The sequence below is a fragment of the Danio rerio genome, chromosome 24 (genome assembly GCF_052040795.2).
Source record: "Danio rerio strain M-AB ecotype USA chromosome 24, GRCz13ab, whole genome shotgun sequence".
In the NCBI taxonomy this organism is placed as follows: domain Eukaryota; kingdom Metazoa; phylum Chordata; class Actinopteri; order Cypriniformes; family Danionidae; genus Danio; species Danio rerio.
Window position 1 is genome coordinate 6412948 of NC_141044.1, and position 8406 is coordinate 6421353.

At 34.4% G+C, this 8406-nt stretch overlaps 2 protein-coding genes across 3 annotated transcripts in view; both read right to left on the reverse strand.

Moving 5' to 3' along the window:
- myo3a (myosin IIIA) overlaps nucleotides 1-1058 on the reverse strand; it is a 131543-nt gene extending 130485 nt beyond the window's left edge. The window contains exon 1 of the mRNA XM_087308339.1: nucleotides 791-1058. The gene's annotated coding sequence lies outside the window, so the exon portion shown is untranslated. The remainder of the gene's footprint in view (nucleotides 1-790) is intronic.
- On the reverse strand, nucleotides 791-8288 carry LOC108181524 (uncharacterized). 2 transcript variants are annotated; one of them, XM_087309096.1, is made up of 6 exons: nucleotides 8232-8288; nucleotides 7471-7568; nucleotides 6886-7032; nucleotides 5934-6151; nucleotides 3851-3960; nucleotides 791-1058 (listed from the first exon to the last, which is right to left on the reverse strand). In XM_087309096.1, the coding sequence occupies exons 2-6, from the start codon at nucleotides 7566-7568 to the stop codon at nucleotides 909-911; spliced, it is 723 nt and encodes a 240-aa protein (XP_087165222.1). In that variant the 5' UTR covers nucleotides 8232-8288; the 3' UTR covers nucleotides 791-908. The 2 variants fall into 2 exon arrangements, with proteins under 2 accessions (XP_087165222.1, XP_087165223.1); XM_087309097.1 differs by lacking the exon at nucleotides 791-1058 and having other exon boundaries at nucleotides 3010-3960.
- Nucleotides 8289-8406: the final 118 nt, after the last annotated feature.

Sequence of the window (8406 nt, forward strand, 5' to 3'; positions counted from 1 at the left end):
TGCATCAGTTTGTTTTTGATTACATTGCTTTAACCAGCGTTGGCTTGGTTGCATATAGAAAATAACATCTTTATATAACAATAAAAGTCTTTATTATAACAGAAAAAATACAAGGATGATTTTTCTGCTTGAGAAAATGGATGTGTGGCTTGGCTTATTAATGATTAAATAAGGAATTATAATGCTTTGTTTTATTGTTTATCTTTATTTACAAGTAGCAGAGTATTTACAGCTAATGTATAGGCTATTTCTGTTCATTCGCATCCCGTCCCTTTGTGCCCACAGGCAGCATATTCACAAACTGCAGTCATACATTAAAAACACGTTCTTACCCCTTTAGAGCGGCGGCGGTAATGGCCATATTAAACTATCACCTACTGTATTTCCATTTCGTAAAACAGCCACTAGATTCAGCCGAGTCAGACATCTTCCGCTTTAGAATATATCTATGCAGAAATCTGCTGCGAAATCACGCACACCTACAGGCCTTTAGCTGTAGATGAGTTTGGAAGCAACAAGTAAAATTTGAATAACATTTTGGCAAAATGAACGAAATGACTCGAAAAAGGATTTGTACATCTCGCTGAGTGAGACTTAAAGGTCAGAGTAAGTAAAACGATTTGAACTTCCCATCACTACTTTCCCCATGTAGTCATGACTGATCAAATAAACCCGCAGGTGTCCTCGTTTCAAGTGTTTGGGATCTTACATAAACACAATTTCAGATGGTGAACTCTGGCTCAGAATCACACCACTGCACCTGCCACGCATTCAGAAAGTATGAACCCACCCAGTGAAAGCAGTCACTTTCAGAGACTCATAGCTGCAGCTGCTGCACTCGGCCGTCATTCCAGTCACGTTGGTTATGATGCTTCAGGCTCCATTAGGCTCAAAGCATGGCGTCCCCTTCAGCGAGATCCTCCGGTACCCTCAGCAGTCAGCAAGAGGACCACAGCTGTCTGTTTTGAAAGGACAGCAGGTGGACACACTCTCACAAGCCATCCCATCCAAAAATGACTGCAGTGGCAACCGGCAATCGTTGCTTTGTCAGTCACAAACTAAAAAAGAGAGACAGACAGGAAGCTGAGTAAAAAAAAGTGTGTGAATGACAAAGATAGAGTCCCACAGAAAAGATAAACAGCCACAGTTGAACCCTGTAATGGCTTTGCGCTGCTAATTTGTCACTCCACTTGAACGGCAAACAGCAGGAAGACAGTGAGGACATGCCGCTCTGTCACTTCCTGCTGCCCAAAGACACGCTCGCAAAACCCTCATCTGGGGTTCATTCTGGCGGTGAAGACATCAGCTATATTTAGACATCTGGAAAAGAAAGATCTATCAGAGGAGAAAGAAAAAACATGAGCTCGATGTCTTTATAAAGGGGGAGAGGAAAAAAGATAGCTGTGGTCCTTCCAACACATGTCAGAAGCACTTTAATGATTATGTGCATGTTATTATCATGAGCTCAAGAAGTTCATTATTATATATTGGCGAGCTTTCTCTCTCTCTCTCTCTCTCTCGAGAAAGTGAAACCGGTCGCGCTTTTAGACATACTCGTAAAACAACAGGACACAGCAGATTTTGATCTTCTTGGCTTTGTGGCTGTTCATCAAAATGACGACAAGGTTTGTTTGAGCTTGGATTGACCATGGCTCGTTATTATGAACATATTATAACTGTGTGATGTCAAGTCATGTGTTTTTAAAGATGTTGATTCCTATGTTTTCATTCTCCAGCTTGTCCACAAGTTAGTGACTTATCTTTGTAAACCAATAGCGTTCAGTTGTGCATATTGCTCCGCCTTTTGGTACCTTTTTTCATGCCAAGTACCCTTTGCAATGGTTTCCAAAAAGTGATACGGAACGGTTTCTTTTTAGGTACCTTTTGACAGTGGAAACCGCCATGATAGCATACCGAACCATACCACTCAGTGGAAACAGCCATAAAAAATAAATCATCCACATAAAAATTTGGGGTTTATAAAATAGTTGATATTTACAGTGATTTGACTTTGTTTTCTGTTTATTACACCACTGTGCTCTGTTTTGGGCAAATCTGGAATAAAAACACTTGATCAAACTTTATTAGAGACTAAATAATTCAAAGCAATTAAAATGATATCTAATCAAAACACAGTTATAATTACCGAAAAGCTTATTTTCATACAGTAAAAAATACAATTCGACAATCATTAATTTACTGCTGTTTGGCTGATTTTAAGATGGCATTTATAAATACATTTATAGTGTTATTTGATGGTTTAAAATCAAGAGCGTTGGAAATTGGTTTATTAATAACATGTAAAATATTGCAAATGTACCACAAATAAATGATGAAAAAAATTCCAGCTAATGCGACTATTAACATGACTAAGCAACCAGTTAGCTACAGATATCTCAACTGGTTTAAGCAAATAAAACACAATAATATAGCATATTTCAACTTTAAAGTGTTCATTTATATTATATATCTCATGCTCTTCTAAAACTGTATAACTTCCTTTATTTTTTCCATTCAAGAAGCCAATTGGAACCAAAACAGTTTGGTTACAATCACTACACAAATTTGGTTCACATGTTTTTAAAGAATTGATGGTAGTTCAGTTTGGTTTAAGCTACCCTTTAAAACAAGTCATTAAAGCATGCTTCTAATCCAGTCTCTCACCTCCAATCAAAGCTCTTCTGTGTCAATATATTACAACAAAGCTTGCAAAGTAGAAACTGATAAATGGTATCATAGTGCCCTCTGGTGTCTCAAAATGGATGTGATGATGAGTAGAAATAAATCAAATCCATTAAATCAGTTGGCAGTATTCAAACGCTGTCTTGTTTGACATACAATAAACAATGAGGTGCATTCTTACATGTCAAGACAGCAGTTTGAGCTTCCACAAGAACAAATACAAACTAAGAAGGTATGAGTACACACTCGCTGTTTAAATTTTGATCATTTTGAAAGGAATACTTCACGGTATATCTTTAATTGCTGAATTAAGTGCATCAAAGCTGTTAATTACCAAAAATTAATTTATTATATAAGAAATGAAGGTCATTTGCCATAGCTTGACAAAAATGAATAGATAAAATACATTTATTATAATAGGAATGCTTATGATCAGTACTTTCATGCAAGGGTAAACAAGTTCCAAGTGAGTTCCTATTTAAATGGCTGGATTTTGCCAGCAAAAATTAGCAAAAGCAACAGTAAACTTTAAAGCACCATTAGCCAACATATACATGAAACCATAATGGAGTCAAGTCAAAATTGTTTCTGACACACTTCTTTCTTTTGGCGTACTGCCATCCCCCCTTAAATAAAAGAAAATGACAAAAGACAAACAAGTAATACTTAAACTAAATAAAAGTACACTTTAAAAAAATGTCTACAGGTACAACACTGTTCTTCTCTCTCAGCCGCCATCATTGTTGTGTTGTGCAGAGTGACTCCTTATGTTTATATATAACTTATATTTGATTGTAACTTTCGTTTAATGTAGATTGTAACATAGATTGTAACTTTAAAACAATAATTATTGTAAAAAGCGCTATACAAATAAACTTGAATTGAACCTTTACAGCCTCACCAGCTGCAACACAGAGTTCGAAAACAGTATACCATCACACAGCCTTTTAAAACTTCTTTTTGCCTTCAAACAAACAATGAAATAGAGCTTTGCTTGACATATTAAGGGTCTGTTCAGTTACAGTTTGACTTGATGGCTTTTCATAGGAACCAGTTAACTTTTTTCTGTTGTTTCTGAAATCCCCCGACTGATATGAATGGAGAGAGCTCTGGTGAGGCTCTCGATCTGTGAGCGGAGGAACCTGCGATCCTCTTGTAGGTCCTGTACCTGTTTTTCCAGAGCTTCAATCTTTTCCTGTTTGCTTTCCAGCAGACAGTGGAGCTTGGTCATGGTCAGCTTAACACTGCAGGGTACTTTTTCCATTATGGGAGGTGTTACTAAAAGAGAGATAGAGAGTTACATTCCATTGAGAGTTTAAACATTCTCTAAACAATACCGCATTTAGTTACACACTTAAAAGAACATGCAAAAATTTCAATGACAAAACCCAAATTTCTGGTTGGGATTAAAACAAACAACACTATGGGTAATGTGAAAAATATACTCATTATGTAAAATTTTATTTAGCGAATTTTACAGGAATTTTGCGATTAATCATTTCGTTCCAAACATGTTTTGAACACAGAGTAAGATATACTGAAGAATGTTGGGGGTAGTGTTACCAACTCAGCAATTTTGTTGCTAGATTTAGCAACTTTCATACTACCCTAGCAACGTCATTCATTCATTCATTTATTTTCTTGTCGGCTTAGTCCCTTTATTAATCCGGGGTCGCCACAGCGGAATGAACCGCCAACTTATCCAGCAAGTTTTTACGCAGCGGATGCCCTTCCAGCCACAACCCATCTCTGGGAAACATCCACACACACTCATACACTACGGACAATTTAGCCTACCCAATTCACCTGTACCGCATGTCTTTGTACAGTGGAGGAAACTGGAGCACCCGGAGGAAACCCACGCGAATGCTGGGAGAACCCTGGCAACGTTTTTTATTTATTTATTTTTTCAAAAGGCACCTAGCAACTACTTTAGCTATTTTTAACATTCACTTGGCTACTTTTAGCCATTTTTAAAAAGTGACTTAAAAGGGCAGTGCCTGCAGGCTTCATTCTGTAGAGTAAATTGCTAGCTCCCTTGTTTTTCATAACTGCTAATTTACTGATATTTGTTAACATGCATAATTGTTGGTAATTTAAGTAGCAAAAAAATCCAATAGTGCTATAACTGTTGTCACTTTTACAAATGTGTTAAATTCACAAGTTAAAAAAAGTAAGCAGTCAAGCTGTAATTGTTTAAAAGAATGTACCTGTTCATTATCAGTGTTATATTTAAAAATAAAAAAACTCTTATCAAACTTGTTTGTATTACTTTTACAAATAGGCAACTATATTTTTCATACAAATCTAAATGGACATATTTCAAATAATGTTTTTGCAGGGATGACCAGTCAATTTGAGAAAACACTAATTATTTTGTATTCTACGTGAAGATGTAGTCATCACGCAAAGTAATATGTCATTATGAAACTATTTATTGTGCATCTGGATGTAATGTTTTAATATAATCTAATACACGCTGCCTCAGAGAGTAGAGACATGATGGGCTTCCTCTAGTCAGATACTATGTAGCAACATTTAGCTACTCTTCGGGCAGACTAGCTACTTTTCATTGAAAATAGTTGGCAACACTGGTTAGGGAAAAAAACAGCCAGTAGTTACAGTTAAAGTCAGAATTATTAAACCCCCTAGATTATTAGCCACCCTGTTTATTTTTCCCCAATTTCTAATGGAGAGAAGTTTCCTTCAACACATTTCTAAACATAATAGTTTTAATAACTTATTTCTAATAACTGGTTTAGTTTATCTTTGCCAGGATGATAGTAAATAATATTACTAGATCATTTTCAAGATACTAGTATTCAGCTTAAAGTAACATTTAAAGGCTTAACTAGGTTATTTAGGTTAACTAGGCAGGTTTGGGTAATTAGGCAAGTCATTGTATAATAATGTTTTGTTCTGTAGACTATCGGAAAAAAATATATAGCTTAAAGAGTCTAATAATTTTGACCTTAAAATGATAAAAAAAAAATTAAAAAATGCTTTTATTCTAGCCTAAATAAAACCAATAAGACTTTTTCCAGAAGAAAAAAATATTATTAGACATACTGTGAAAATGTCATTGCTCTGTTAAATATCATTTGGGAGAAAAAAAAATTCAAAGGGGGGCTAATAATTTTGTCTTCAACTGAATATAAACAAAAGTTTAGAACCAGTAAGAGTGTGAGTAAATTTTCATTTTTTTGGTGAACTATCTTTTTAAAATGTTCTATATAAATGATAATACGTACTTGAAATGGCGCTGCTTTGAGCGTTGTTCGGCTCTGAATCAGAAGACACTGCTGGTGGAGGTGAGTTCACATTTTCCCACTGGATTTCCACAGTCTCTGGTTCCTGTTTCACCACACTGCAGCTGCTCACAGGAACCTCCTTGCTCTCCTCAGCCTCACTGCTGGGGGAATATGGAGCAAAATTCTGCAGCCATTCAGGGTTCACATCCAGCTCAGAGCTACAGGAGGACAATATAACACCACAATCATATAATAATTACGTGTTTATATATTACTTTAATATTTTATTTTAGAGCAGCATTCTTAAACCATCACTGTGTACCTTCTTAATAGTGATATTCTTGTGATTTATACATGTTTATTATACATTATTAGAAAAAGAGAAAAACTCAGTTAGTTTAATTAATTTTTTTAAGTAATCAAAATTTTCATCTGTATAATAATCTGATAATATTCTGATTATTATAGGCATTTTTCAAAATCTCAAATTCTTGAAAGCAGGACATTTTAAATCAACAACTACTTCATTTATCTGTGATGTGTGATGTGGACTTTTACATTTTATACATTTTTTATAACTTTAATTAAAGTTATCATTACAATTATTGTGACTTCTTGGAGTTAAAGCATATTTATAAAGGGATAAAACATTTTAATACTTGGAAGCAGGGCCTAAATGATGCTCTCTACGCACCAAACGCATATAAAAAATATTGTTGCTGAATTGCAAGAAATTACAAGCAGTTATTCTAACAATCCCCATTAATGTATTGTGTTTTAAATTCTAGTTATTTAACAATATTAATGTGTTTTCTTAATTTGTTGTGTTTTTTTAAATGATATAAACTATGATTTTATATTAATGAGAAGTATATTTTCTCAATTCGTAAGAAATGTTACAAAATAATGTTCACTGCCATTCTCAGATTTGCAAATAATGCAAGGAATATACCAGGAATGCAGTGATAGATTGTGAATCCTCATCCTGTGACTTCTCTTGTAATGTCTCCATTTCTGCCTCAACTCATCCTGTTTCACTTTAGGGAGTTCGGTGACTGAAGAAAGTTTTGTCTTTCCTTCCCTCTTCCTTCGCTGATAGCTGAAAGCGTTAAACAATAAGAAAGTGTTTTAAGATGTCATATTAAATTTTATAGTTTCATATTTAAATACTTTATAGTCAATTCTTGCCACAGCAGAATGAACCACCTCATACTTCATTAATAAATTACTATTGTTTATGGTAATTTAATAATTATAAAAAATACAATGAATAGATGAATGAATACAACATATTTTGTTAACTTTTTTGATATTTTAAAAATACTATTATAATTTTTTTAATAGTTCAAGAATAATTACTTTAATAAATTATACAATCATAAAATAAAAAGCATATAAAAATCAGAAAATTTGAAATTTAATGTTGCATTCAGTAAGCTTGTGTTCTGACATTTTTTAAAGGAAGCAGTTAACGTTGATTCCTTTTTTTTTACTTATAGTTTTATCTGAAATAAAATAATAATAAGAATATCATCACCTCTCTCTTCTTTTTGCAAGGTATCTGGCTCTCGCAACAGGATCAGCATTCACCTTTGCTCTGTGACGAGCTGATTTCTCGTTGTTTGAAAAAGGCATCTATAAATAACAATACAAATCAGCTGTCATAATGATTTTAAGACAGTTAAATACAACTATAACTCAAATTAGACACAGAACTGCTGCAAAAACATTTAAAGGTAGGATTAAGTAACCATAATAATGCAGTGAATTAAGCTGAGCTCACATCTGGTAAATGTATCTGTTCATTACGCATTTAAAGAGATAATGGCTGAGCGATGATACTGTAAAACAGCATAATTTTAGGAATTCATATCACAATTTCAGTCTCCTGAAAACACCATAGTATGTTTTCTGGGTCCTGAGGCTTTTTTTTAATTTATTTTTTTATTAAGGAATGCAAAAATACAACCACAATCAGTAGATCGATATAAGAAAGATACAAAGGAGAAAAAATACAATCTACATTAGCTGCAAAAAGAAAAAAAAGACTAACAAACAAAGGAAGGGGTGAGTAAATTACAATTGTATAAGTGTTTTAGGTCCTGAGGTAAGACGTCAAAAGGAGTAACTGGTTACACCACTTGACATTTCTGTTTCCATGTTATAAACATGGCTACCAATTGCATTTATGACTGTTCAAAGATCACCAAAAGACATTTCCATGGGTATGGTTCAGTCAAACCTTTCCATATCATATTAACATGAAATTACAATAGCTCTTTAGAAAGATATACTAACCTTGACACGAATCCGTGTGTGAATGTGTGAAATGTCACCATTTCCTCCTTCACGGTCACATGACAGCAGACCGGTCCGCGGTTACACCAGGGGTGGGGGAGGGGCTCTGGTTAGGTTACACCACACAGCTCACTTGTTTCCAAAGATATGAATGAGTAGTAATGGAAAAACAGTT